Genomic DNA, 13,734 nt, shown 5'->3' on the forward strand with positions numbered 1-13,734 from the left:
TTATGGTCAAACAATGTGTGAACATCACAATCTCATTCTATGTTGCTGCTTTATATCAGGGGGGGAAAATACCAATCCGCTGGACGGCACCAGAGGCTATTGCTTATGGAAAGTTTTCCTCATCTAGCGATATCTGGAGCTATGGTATTGTCATGTGGGAAGTGATGTCGTATGGCGAGAGGCCTTACTGGGAAATGTCCAATCAAGATGTAAGCTGCAGATCACATTAAACATAATAAAAACTGAACCATGACACAACACATCGTGCCATTTCTGTTTTTGTTGTTTTCTTGTCTGTTCTGAGGAGAACAACTGAAAAGCTTGATTTAAACTTTCATGGTTTGAAATTCAACATTACCTTTGCTGACGTTCATCTTAGGTCATTTTATCGATTGAAGAAGGATACCGCCTCCCGGCACCCATTGGCTGTCCTGTGACCCTGCACCAGTTGATGTTGCACTGCTGGCAGAAGGAGTCTGGCCAGCGCCCACACTTCAACGATGTGCTCTCTTTCCTTGACAAACTCATGATCAGTCCCAGCAGTCTGCTGAGTTTGGTCAATGATGCCCTGAGGCAAGTGTCATGTAGCTTTTGTACAAGTTAGTTTGAACCATACACCTCACACAGTAAACCGAGACCAACTATTTTAAAAGCAGGTTGAGGTACGTTTTAGAAATACTTTACACCATAAAAAATCGAATTATATTTACAAATCAGCCCAACAGTATGCCATCATGTTTTTCTGTCCTTGTTAACATTTTGTTTGTCCTCAGTTTCCCTGACTCCCCCGAGGAAATGCCGGACTACCCTCTTTTCATCTCCATCGGCGACTGGCTTGATTCCATTAAAATGAGCCAATATAAGAACAACTTCCTTGCAGCGGGATACACAACATTGGATTCTATTTCAACCATGAGTATAGAGTGAGTGGAACCAAATCATGCAGAGTGCTGCCACGGTATCTAAAAGCACACTAAGAGGAAAATTAGTGGCATCAAAGGAAAAGAGAAATGGTGACGTTGAAATAAAATTGATTCCTCTACTGTAAGTTTTGTCCGGAAAAAAAGATGTTTCATATCTGTTCTGTTTCTTTGTGCTTTGATCATTTGGTGCTCTCCTTGTCTAATTTATCATCTATAAAAAATATATACCAGCAATTTACTGAATTTCTGCAACCCCATAACCAACAAAAACATTGTATCAAATTTTGACACTGTGAAAGCTAACTATCAGCAACATCTTTTTAAAAAGTTGGGATGAAGGCACTTGTGTTGCATCACCCATCTTAACAACACTAACCAACTGCCGTGGTTTGAAATAAGAAAAGTGAAATATTTTTCTGTTCATGCCTCCTTATCTTCTCAGTTACTCATATATTTTGGGATCTCCTTTGTTGTATTTTTCATTTCATAAAGCAGCAATTGTTTCAAAGTGTGACAGGTGAACCGGAGGCAGGTTAGTTAAACACCCTGACCTTTTCAATTTAAACCCATGCTGTTGCAACATGTGCAGAACGTTGCATTGTATTATGCTGTCCTATGAATGTTTGAAGAAGTAAGGTCTTTCTTAGAAAAAAATGTTGTCTGGATTGCTACATATGTTGCACCAAAACCTCTAAAAATCTTCAAATGATCAATGTTATGTGCACTAATGAACCACCATACTATAATAGATGATGGCTTTTGAATTGTGTACTGATAAAAAGTTGGACAAATCATCTCCTCTTTAGCCGGGAGGATGTAACATCCAAGATATTACGAAAGAGTTTCAGAGTTTTATTAATCAAGTCATTGACTAATATGTTCTTGTGCTAATCTCAATCAAAATGGATAATTAAATAATTTCTAAATGACTACTTTATGTTTATATTTATATTTTATAATGCAATTATTATATTACAGTTTTGCGTTCCTCTTTATGTGCCGGTTTGTGGGTTTGTCTGCTGTTCTCCTTCAAAACTCAGAGTTTCCTTTTCTCCTCTCCAGTGACATCAAACGCATTGGGATCTGTTTGATTGGCCACCAGAGGAGAATCATAAGCAGCATACAGTCTCTTCGCCTGCAGCTTCACCACATCCATCAGAGTGGCTTTCAAGTGTGAGACCGGAGCACAAAATGAGACTGTGTTTCTTCACCAAGCTGGAGTTCCTTGGCATCGTCATTCAACTAATTGCACAAACACCAGACTGTTAGGTGTTGCTGGTACCACATGCTGCTCATGGGATAATGGTCCACTACTAGACTCCATGCTGTCTAGTTAACATGCAATCATCGTATTATGGATCATCTCATGGACAGCCTCCACAACAGCCCACCTCTTTCAACATTGGCCAAATGCGGTCGTCTTTGTTATCTCAGCAAGTTCTAGCATTCACTTGAATTTAGGACTTGTTCTCTCTAGTGTCTATTCAATTGTTCACCAATACCTCTTCTCTTTCCAAGTGACAATCCAATGGTTTCTATTGACTTTGAATGGTCTCAAGTCTGTTACCTCATGACCAGGGGAGATAAGGGGAGGATATATCTTGTGGCAATGTTTGGACAATATGTGGTTTTAGCAGTTCCAGCTGGTTTATGAAACAAGTCACGAAAAAATAAAGATTGACGCAGAATGGTAAATACATGTTTTCTGAACTGAAGACCGCTGAATGTCAAAAGATTTTATAGAAATGTATGTGCTCTCCACATGATAATGCAGTATGTCTTGTACAAAAAGTCTTGTGAAAGTTGTATGTTTTATTCAGTGCATTTGTTCCTTAATAAACAAGTCTATTTTAATACTTAGTTTTCTCTCAGACCTTAACCACCTCAGGTGTAAACACTGATTTGTAATCATAATATACCTTTAATTACTTATGTACACCAATACAAATTCACAGAGACAAGCACAGAGCTATCCATGGATGCCTGGGCTCCCTCAGAAAGACATAACATCCTCTTAATGGTCTCTTAAGAGACTGACTTTCACTAGCTGTGAGGAATTATCAGGTAGTTTGCCAAATGCTGCTTGGCCAAATAATTTGAGCTCAAAGTGACAAGCTTTTTCATTTCTTGATAAAAATGTATTTAAAACATATAATTAATTAAACTAATTATTTATCTATTTGCGAACTTTTTAAAAACAACAATTCAGCCTATAGCAAAGCATTATCAAAGGCTCTTTTTTCTCTTAACATTTCCCCTAACATTTCAAACATCCTGAATTTTGGAAAGGTACCTAGTAATTAGAAAAGTCAGAAAAGTACACTTAAATAAACGTACAACATTACCCTAAAAAATATAGTAGAATGTAAGCGTGAAAGTATTAAAATGAAACTGATTGGTGTTTTTCCGATGGTAGCGCGAGCGACTAACAACGTAACAACCAATCACAGCAGAGATGGCCGCTCGTTGCCTAACAACGTAAGTACCAATCGCAACAGACTGTACTTACGTCTGATCCAATGTTTCAGGCCAAGCCAGCCGATTTAACAAACCACAGTGCCCCTTCAATGGCGTGCGTCCCCACCCTCCCTCGGTGATCCAGTGTAACACATGCTATATTACATAGGTGGCAGTCTTGAGTTAACACGGTGGTCTCCCAGCAACACAGTGTAAATAACCAGGAGTTTTCATTTGGTTTGGGAGCATGAGAGAGTTACGGAGAAATGAATGAAACGTTGATTTAACATCGGCGAATAAATTAACTGGATTAAGACAGCGTTAATAGCGTTATCGAAGCAAAATCCCAAAAGCATATTTCAGGTAAATTACTGGCCTACTTTACAATTTGCGATAGTATACTGCATGCTAGCGTTAGCAATTTCATGACCAGCTGGCGAGCTAGCATGAACTAACAGTAGGGTAAAATTGGGTTTAATTTGTTGGTAAAGATTATCATATAAACTGGCACTAAGAACCACAAAATACTTACTTTTCTTTAATACTACCTGTATCAAGATTGAACAGTGAAACTGTGAGTTGCTAAATGTTTGCTAAGGCTCGCTAGTAATGATAACAACAAGAGATTAAATAGCTGTTAAATACGTTTGAATCTGTTAGGAGCTCAGTAACTACGTTAGCTTAAGCTAACGGTTAGCGAGTAAAAGACGTCCAAACAGTGTTATCCTATGAAAGCTGCAGATAGCTGCAGTGAGTCATTTCTGTGTAAGTTAGCAAACAGCACTTGCGGTTTTTTCTCTTACTGTTGTCATTTTAGTCCACTGACTCTTGGTGGTTTAAACCTTAGTTAGTTTAATGTTAATTGTAATTGATGCAAGAGGAAATTAGGTCTCACACAATAAAAAAAGCAAAACAATACACATCTTTAGTCGTCGTCAGTTAAAACGTATTTTCACGGGATAGTGCTTCTTTTATTCGTCCTTCATTTCAGTGTCGGAAGTTAGACTTTAAAACCTTTTAAGTAGACGATATGATGTATTTACTTTTGACAGTAGATTCGTGAATTTGTTTAAAGTTGATCTCTAAAGTTGTTAATCAACAGGTCATTGTTGGACATTTTTTACTCAGAAGACTCATTTGTCAATAGCTTTTTTAGGCTGTTTGTTATTGTTGTAAATGTTTTAGGACACCTGAAATAATCCTGTTTTACATGGGATGAGGTTAGATAGTCTTTTTTTTCTGAGAAAGGTTCCTGACCGAATGAAATGACCAAGAAGCATGTCGGTGGCCACCATGATAATAGCCGGTTGAATTCTCTAAATGTTAAGGAGCTTCATAATCATTTTAATTTGTATGGGATGCACCCGAGCATCCTTTCATAAAGGATGGTCACTTATTCTCTGCAGGTGCAGCTTTTAAAGCATTGTTAATTAATTTCCTTAAATGTCACATCACAGCTTTAAGTGTGGGAGGATATTTGTTGCAGCTTTTTCCAACGTCTCTTTGAATTCATCCTTCCATCTTTTTTTCGACCTCAGGATTTTTTCCATCAAGGAAAAAAAAAGTGAATAGGTAAAGACATAGGAAGTATGATTTCGAATGCTCAGCTGTACCCAAGTGTTATATTCTTAATGCTGTGATCTTTGTCTTGAAGATCTGACACATCGGATGGTTGCTGGCTAGTCAATGGGGCTGTTTGACAAGTTGGTTGGATGGCTGGGGTTAAAGAAGGAGGTGAATGTGCTGTGTCTTGGTCTGGACAACAGTGGAAAAACCACCATCATCAACAAACTCAAGCCCTCCAATGTAAGTCTTCCTTCTTATGACAATGTTACACAAATTCATCTTCTATCATTAAAGCAGATTAGATGCATTTTTGTGAGTATGCCATATTGACGATATGGTGAACGAGAATATTTCCATATATAGTATTCAATCTATTACTTTGATAAATATTGCATTTCTCCTCCAGGCGCAGGTACAAGATATCGTCCCAACAATTGGCTTCAGTATAGAGAAGTTCAAGACCTCCAGGTAGCTGTTTATCATAACATAGTGAAATGTTAGACATGTTCATGTTATGCCAACTTTAACATTTTCTTTTCCATTCGATGATATATGCTGCATATTCATGTGTCAAGTGGCCAGTCTGATAGAGTGAACATTTTCAACTGAAAAGAATTTGCACAATGTTTGCTTTCTTCTCTTTTAGCCTTTCCTTCACCGTCTTTGACATGTCCGGCCAAGGCAGATACAGAAATCTTTGGGAACATTACTATAAGTGAGTTCACAGGGGGGTAGTACGATTACCCATTTCTAAGCTTTTCTCTTCGATTTATATTTACACTGTAACATGCATTTAATGCTTTCAAACTCTTCTCAGGGAAGGTCAAGCAATCATATTTGTCATCGATAGTGCAGACAAACTGAGGATGGTGGTGGCCAAAGAGGAATTGGACACATTACTAAATCATCCCGGTAAGGTCATGTTTCTCAACCTTGTGCTTGGGTTTCTTGGGCTCTCGCAAGTCTAGACTCCACAGTGCGCTGGGGTTTTACGTTTCTTAAAAGAGACTAATTTAATTATTCAAACAGAATAGTAGTTCTAATTTGGGAGTCTGACATGCTACTCTCTGTCGCGCTGTAGATGTTAAACACAGGAGGATCCCCATCCTGTTCTTTGCAAACAAGATGGACGTCAGGGATGCCCTGTCTTCTGTCAAGGTCTCACAGCTGCTCTGCCTGGAGAACATCAAAGACAAACCCTGGCACATCTGGTATGAACTTGCTCAAACACTTCCTTACTACGTCTGTATTGCAGAACCATAGAATTAAGCAATTGTGACGTTATTATAGATTCTGCTGTGAAATAATGCAGTGTTGTGTGAGCATGCGGGCACAATCACATGTCCTCCCTGTACATGACTTAACTTAAATCATCTTCATCTTCTTCTGGCGGCACAAATGTTCAGTCTCAACAACTAGGACGAGTCGGTGAATGTGTAGTTAAGCGGACACTTGTCCTGTAATGGAAAGCTAAGTGTCACTCATCTGGGTTTGCTGTTTAAAGAGACATTTAATTATCACGTAAAATTCACAAAGAGACGAAACAAATGGGCAGAATAAGAAGTTATCATATTTGCTGTCAGAATTTCACTCAAAATTTACTGGAATTAATTTATCAAAACCAGCTGCCTGAAATGTGCCTGAGAGGGGATTTTGATTTTGTCTCTGACTTTTTTTCAGTGCCACGGATGCTCTGAAAGGAGAGGGTTTACAGGAAGGAGTCGACTGGTTACAAGGTACGAGAGCTGCTATGCATGAAAGTCACAGTGAGAGTGTTGTGGTGAGTTTAGCTCACCTTGACTTTAACCTGTCAATACTGTCTGCTAATTGCATTTAAAAGTGGTTATAGACTTCCATTACTTACACATGTTCAAGTTTAACACTGTAAGCCACCTGGTGCATGTGGAACCAGTTTAGCTTTGCAGAAATTATCTTTCAGATCTGTCTCACAACCTATGGTGAATTTCATGTGCGTTTGTGTTTCTATAGTTGCTGGTTCAGAATTAAGTTCTGATCTCTTATCATAAAGTCTCCCGGTGTAAATGTAGTTGGTAAAACTTGTCTTTTATCGTCCTCATCAGTTTATAACATCCTCTCAGCTCTATCTCAATCCTCTAGATGTCAGGATTGAGAGCATAATGGATGAATCAAATAGGACCATGTCTTTGTCTTTTTCCAAATGTGTGTGTGATGAAGCACGCATGGCTTTGTTTCAGCGTGCCACACCATCATTGTCTTTTCTCTTTTCTGTCATGTTTAACGCTGTCATTCAAATCCTTCCATAGATCAAATTATACAGTGAGTACTGATTGATTTGTAAGTGTTGTGTTATTTATTGTGTTACTTAGTAGCTCAGAAGTCTGAGACCATACCTGTGTTTTTGAGACCGCAGCGGTAACCGGAGCCGACTTTGCAGTGTATCTAAACTGGAAGCCCCCCTGTCTGCAAAATTCCTCTAATGTATCACGTTCAACAAAACCCACAAAACCTTCTTAAATATCAAACGACTGTGAGCTTAAGTGTTTTTTTTTTAATTAGTTTTTGCTTCCATATCCTTTTGTTATCACTTCCCCCTGCTTTTTGTCATTGATAAGACTTTCGCTGTGACTTTGCGGTTACACTGACGGCTCGTCCCTTTGCGCTGTGTAATTTTTGTTTGAGTGACAGGTGATTGTCCTTCGAGTCAGAGTAACTCGCAGACTTTTCCACCTTTGGTGGACACGTTACTCTGAGATCTCATCACCCAGTAACGAGCTGTATTGGATTCTTACGAGATTTAAACATCGAGTTTTTATCCTATTTTGTCCGTCCTGAGATGTTTTGTGGTTTTAACGTTAACCCAGAAAGCCAAGTATTGCAATTTTAATGATCTTTTTCTTTATGATAGTAAATAAGCTAGATAGATAGGTGATGAGAGCGCAGCGTTGCTGCTGCTCTACCTAAACAAACCTGGAAAGTTTGTTAGTTACTTGGAGCAATAAACTGTCACTCAGAAACTTACCAGCCAACAAATCCTCCCACCTTAGATGTTTGTGACACAATTTCCTCTCTGTTCATTTGTTTTTTGTTTTCTTTGCACAATTCTGATTCCGTACGAAGAAAAGCGGTTGTGAAGGGTTGGCAGCTCTCCTTTGCGGAGCATAATGATAGCTGTCTGTCTGAAATCTCATCACCTATTATTTAGCCAAACCATCCGCAGAAACTCACCGCAGCAGCATTTTTCCTTTGTCGACACACGTGTTCTGTATCTTGGTTTCCTTCCTTCCTGTGAGATGACAGTCGTGCTATATTTTGACGAACCGTATTTCTCCCATTTTTCCAGATCAAATCAAAACCATGAGAACATGAGAGCATGAAGATTGACTGGACAGAGTAAGCGGCGGCGTGCATGGAAGTGTTTCATAAACGATCAGCTGGACCCTATCCGTGGTACGGCTGAAAGCAAATGGTTTAATGGGGTGTTCACATGGTTTTTGTATGTGTTTTGTTCATTCTCTGGTGCCAGCGAGGAAAGTTAAATGCATCCACTGACATGACAAGAGAAATGCACTAAAATTGGCAACTTTATTTAGACAAAAGCTTACATTTCCAGTGTATGTTTTAAACTGATAAATAGGTCGTCATCCTTATTATTTTCACTGTGTTTGTGTACCGAGGGTTACGATTTACTCTAGCTGCTCTGAAACGAGATATCATGGGAGGTTCTGTCTTCGTTACGAAGAGTACTCTGAATGTGTCATAAAAGTTTTCTCCTTTTTAGCCCCCTCTAACATTCCTCTCTGTCTGACTGGCCCAACATAATGGGAAAGATGGAAACACAATTCCTCTTTTTCCTCCAGTTGACTCAGTTTGTTTGCAGTGATCCATCACACCATGTCAGCAGGGAATAGAGGCTCTAATCTGCAGATTTATCCACAGCGTTTCAGGGCATCTGACATCATTCTAAAGAACTTATGCCAAATCCTCTTTTGTTTTTGTTCATTCTTTCTTAAGTTTCTCAGGGCATCTGTAGATGTGTCGTTATTTTTGTTTAAATCATAATAAAAGGTCAGTCAGCTTTTACTTACAGAGGGGAATTTTCTGGTCTTTGTTTTGCTAATGCACGAAATTCAATTTGTTCCAGTCCATTGCCTTTTTTTTTTTCAAACATGCAAAAACCTCCACTTTGTCTTTACTGCAGCTAAAATAGCATGAAGCTCTGCTCATGTTTGGGTAACATTGCTCTAGTCACAGCAACAATGAAAACTGAGACCAAAATGGTTAGGAAAGAGTAGACCGTGTTGTACATATTCTTACCTTCATGTAAGCGTGTATAGATGCTAGCTAACTTAGCTGTAACGTGTAAAGTGATTGTCACAAATGGGGGTGAAGTTAGCCTGTAAAGTTTGTTAATAAAAAAAAAAAAACATCTCACTATAAAAGCTAATTGTGAGGTAGTGGTCTTTTTTTTTTGCCTTATGTCATTGCTTAAAGAGAGAAATAATCTTCTTTTAATTTACTCCTGATACTTAAATGAATCAAAGGCAGACCTAAAACAAGCAACCGCTCGGCCTGTAGAAAGTTTCTAATCCTTTTATTTCGTCTCTGACTGAAAGCTTGCAATAAAAACAGCCCGTCTTGTTCGATGGTGTTTGTCAGGCTTCCTCACTTCAACCAGATGCAAATGTAACATGCAGTTACACACACAGTTTGTGACTCATGGCTGTAATGACTCCCTTTTTTTCATTGTGTATCGATGGCATCTTTTTCAGGAATGTGTTATCTATTAATAAAAATGTAGAATATTAAATGTTTTTTTTTAAAATGCAACTTGTAACTAACATTTAACTGAATCCCACCACTCCAACACCATATGTACCAACAGAGATCCTTACAGTTGTGTTCACTTTCAGGGCTGTGCTACGTGACTCTTACTAGTTCACATATTGGCATGTACCAAAGTTTGGCTCCCGTGGTCATGATTTTTGAATGATTTGAATAATATTGTCTAGTTTCCATATGACATTAAGTTAAAGCATTTTATTCAGTGTGTCTCAACCCGTCATAGTTAGTCTGTTAAAGCTTTGCAAATTGTGACTCGGCATTTTGTTGCCATAGCCAATAAAACAAACAAAAACCGACTCTGTGTTTTTAGAAACTGTGTACTTTCATCTCAATTCTCCTCTTCAGCTACTCTCTCTACTTCAAGTCCTGTGTGGTTTGATGTCTTCCTGCAACAGCTTCCCCTCTCATGAGATCTCAGATTAAGACCTTTCTGTCTGCTACACTTCAGCTGATCTCCTTTCAGTGATGAAGTCAGACACCTCTGAGGGTTTTGCTTTGTGAAGATTTCTTCATGCATCAACATATCTGTTTACCAGATATGTCGGGGAAATAAACCCGCGTTTAGAAATCTGAGAAGTTAAAGTTTTCTTTAGAAATAACTTTGATTATAATGGCCTCACAATTAGACTGAAGTATCAAGGCAGCATCTTTAAGGAGACATGGTTTCTGTGTATTTGGGCAGAATTTGAGGAACAGCGAATGTGGACAAATCATAAACTTGATACATCTTTCAGACCTTTGTGAAATTCATTAAAGCTGGAAAATTTTGGACTGCCCACGCTTACAGGGATTGTATTCCTTTTGTGTTTTCATTCCCAAATCGAATGGACCTAAAATTAGATGCAAACCCTGCTTAAAATGCTGAAAACGAGTATTTAATCTGAAACCTTGTGCTTTCTGGAGATCAGTACCTACGGTTTTGTTCATAGTTTTAAATGTCAGGTTTTTTTTTCTTCTAAATTTAGGTCTGAAAATTGTCAATAAGTTGAAGAAATTACCCAAAGTGAGGTCATTTCAAAATGTTTACCAACTTGAGAAAACTTCAACGATAGATTTCATATAGAGCTTGTTAATAAATCTTTAGACTGTATAGTAACTTATTGTATAGGCTGCATATAGGAATTAAAATATAAAACAGTAACTTTTTGTCAATAATAGACCATATTGAAATATCAAAGTGTCAGCGGCTTTTTTTAATAAGTTCTACAGTTGGAAGCCATTCAACAAAAACAAATTCAGACTTTACTCACACAAGCATTAATTACACCCCACTGAACTGTAATTTATTGTCTATTTGTAAGTAAAGGGCAGCTTGGTGGTCTACTGTGAGAAACTTGGTTAACATATGTATCCTCCAGCCATCTTACTCCATATTTTCAAATGAAGTAGAGTGTCCATATGAGCTCATTCTTCATGTCCCTCAGACATCCATTCCAAACAGACCCTTTGAGCACAAGTTCACTTTTAGCATAACAGAAGTGTAAGATTCTTCCCTCAAGCTGTATCTTCTGAAACATCTTCTTTGTGTAATTTAGTTTAGAATAAATGTGGAAAGCAAACATGGTTTCATGTTTTGGGGAAATCACAGCTCTGTGGCTGCTTCACGTGTCTTGCGTTATCCAAGTCTTAACTCTCTTCCAGACATCTTGTCCTCAGCCAGCAACAGCTGCTCATTAAATCTGCAGTCTTTGGCTCTGAACAAATCATTTGGTGAAACATTTAGCATTTATATAATGAAGGGTCCTGTCACAGGACCACACAGCACAACAGTTCTGTTAGTTCTGTTGCATCAGTGTGTTCATATATGATCGAGGAATGTATGTATCATTGGATCATTAGGACTAGCCACAAGCATGTGAAAGTCTGGCCTCAGTATTTGGTCTGGAAAAAGTGTTGAGGCTGTGTGCCAGCCATCTGTCCAACACGTAGTTAGAAAGTTTTCCAGCTGTCTACCGGATGTTTTATGTTTTCACATCAATATTCCACACGGTCGCTTGTCAGATGTCAAACGAAACCGCGTTTCACTTTTAATCCACTGAGTGAACTTTACTAACTGTGTTGTAACATTTTCTTTCTGTGCGTAATGCAGTGTTCAGTAATTTGATTTAAATATGAGTGACAGGGTGCTCCAAATAACAGGATTGAATCATTTTGTCATCATTAAGCTTTGATTAACCAGAGAAATTAGTCAAGAAAGCTTCTGGACTTTGTGTGGCATGTTTATTAAAGACCTGTCAAATATACTGTATTGCATCACATAACACAATGATGAGCTTAAGTCATATTACTCATATCAAAATATTGATATATTAGCAGTAAAAAAAAATTAATCGTCATACAAATGATAACATATATTTATAATGGACATTAATCGATTAGCACATTTGAAATCAAACAATAAAGACTGTAAACCCCGTAAATAGGAGGCTGACGTATCGGCCTCTGTCCGTGGTGCTGAAACGCTTCTGCTACCTCTCCAAAAGAGGGCGCTGTACCTGTTTAGCGATCAAAATAAATCTTTGCATCCTTTCCCAAGTCGACGAAACGTCTAAGCCCTCTAACAATAACTATTGCGTGTCTGTGGTCCCACTGTGTGTGAGTGCGTGTGTGTGTGTGTGTCTCGGGATTTTTTAAAAGTCAGATTGTATCATTAAGCCTCTCCGCATGTTCTTAAGGGTCCATCTTAATTGGATGCCTGCCAGTTTTGACAAGTGTAGTCCAGTTGAAAAGGACCTCAGGCTGAGGTGGCCATTAAGCAGACACAGCTCACTGATACATATTCTGAAGGGAAGAGGCAGACATACCTAAGTGTGTTGTAATTGCTTAAAGGTGGAGAGTATTTTAGTCCCCAAATTCAAGCCCGTTACCCCACAGAAAACGGGGAGACACTGACCATTTCCCCTTTGAGAGGGCATTGAAGATTTGCCACCATGAGTTTTAAAAATCAATCAAATTACCTGATTGTTGTATATGGACGTGTTTCCATTCTCCGCTAAAGTTATGTGGAGCAAAGCCAGCTGCGATTGTAAGGTAAAATGTTGGATAAAAGGCCGCATGATGCTGAGTTTGGAAGAATGTTAGTGGACGCAGGAACGATTAAGTAGTAAGAAAAGAATGATCCACACCTTATTAAGTAAAATAACCTCTCATCCACTCTGATCAGCCGGCACATTGTGACGCGTCTCCATGCAAGATGCTCATTAAGAGGGACGTTTGGTCTCTCTGACGCGTGTCTCTGTCCTCTGACGGCATCTGCACCCTTATAAACCTCTGTAAGTCACCCGAGAGACCCCCACCAGCGTTTCCTTTCACTGTTCCTGACGGCGCACAAAGAGACGAGGATATTCATAGACCTCTAACTGTTATGTGTACGGATTTTCTCGGGTGCCCCAGCACATGACTCCAGACATATCCGAGGTAAGTTTTAAATGTGTCTTTTTTTAAAAACAAACAAAAAAAAAACTAATTCAGGTAGTTTTTGAAATAAGATTTTGAGGAGGACAAGATAAACTGTATTTTTTCACCCGCTTAAATCACGACTCCTGTGCGTAAAAATGAATTTTAAGCTCATTGGTTCTGCTAGAACAAGAACAACTAAGATAACAAAGAAAAGAACGGACGAGATGACGCAGCCACTTGACTGGAGATCCCTTATTTGATCAGATTTGTTTGGTCTTTTTTGTTTTATTTGAGAAATTCATTTTTGATTTTTGACTTGAAATGAGGGCAAAACAGCTTTTTTTTTTAGTGTTCAGATTCTTTATTTATATATTTTCATTGGACCATTAATGAAAATATAAAGTAAAATTTACTATAACTGAAATGTGTAATTTTTTAAGTAGCATTTTTTTGAGAAGCACAGCTTTCAGGTCTCGTCTTTGCCTCGAATGTATGTCTCCAAAGGCGCGCGGTATCATCAAGAAAACATGTTTTTGGGTTAGTCTTTTATATATATATATATATA

General features: G+C 38.4%; 2 protein-coding genes across 2 annotated transcripts in view; both read left to right on the forward strand.

The window, feature by feature from the left end:
- LOC140302021 (ephrin type-A receptor 6-like) overlaps positions 1 to 2,740 on the forward strand; it is a 67,830-nt gene extending 65,090 nt beyond the window's left edge. Inside the window, exons 17-20 of the mRNA XM_072380753.1 lie at positions 60 to 209; positions 380 to 573; positions 774 to 923; positions 1,986 to 2,740. Of these exons, the coding sequence (XP_072236854.1) occupies positions 60 to 209; positions 380 to 573; positions 774 to 923; positions 1,986 to 2,100 (609 nt within the window). The 3' untranslated portion in view covers positions 2,101 to 2,740. The remainder of the gene's footprint in view (positions 1 to 59; positions 210 to 379; positions 574 to 773; positions 924 to 1,985) is intronic.
- Positions 2,741 to 3,550: 810 nt separating this feature from the next.
- On the forward strand, positions 3,551 to 10,066 carry arl6 (ARF like GTPase 6). Its single transcript, XM_072380752.1, has 8 exons — positions 3,551 to 3,743; positions 5,035 to 5,186; positions 5,353 to 5,414; positions 5,593 to 5,661; positions 5,764 to 5,858; positions 6,028 to 6,157; positions 6,627 to 6,682; positions 8,269 to 10,066. Exons 2-8 carry the CDS (start codon positions 5,067 to 5,069, stop codon positions 8,292 to 8,294), a joined length of 558 nt encoding a protein of 185 aa, XP_072236853.1. The 5' UTR covers positions 3,551 to 3,743; positions 5,035 to 5,066; the 3' UTR covers positions 8,295 to 10,066.
- The last annotated feature ends 3,668 nt before the right edge of the window (positions 10,067 to 13,734 follow it).

The sequence above is a fragment of the Leuresthes tenuis genome, unplaced genomic scaffold (genome assembly GCF_036924035.1).
Source record: "Leuresthes tenuis unplaced genomic scaffold, fLeuTen1.0.hap1 SCAF_2, whole genome shotgun sequence".
Classification (NCBI taxonomy): Eukaryota; Metazoa; Chordata; class Actinopteri; order Atheriniformes; family Atherinopsidae; genus Leuresthes; species Leuresthes tenuis.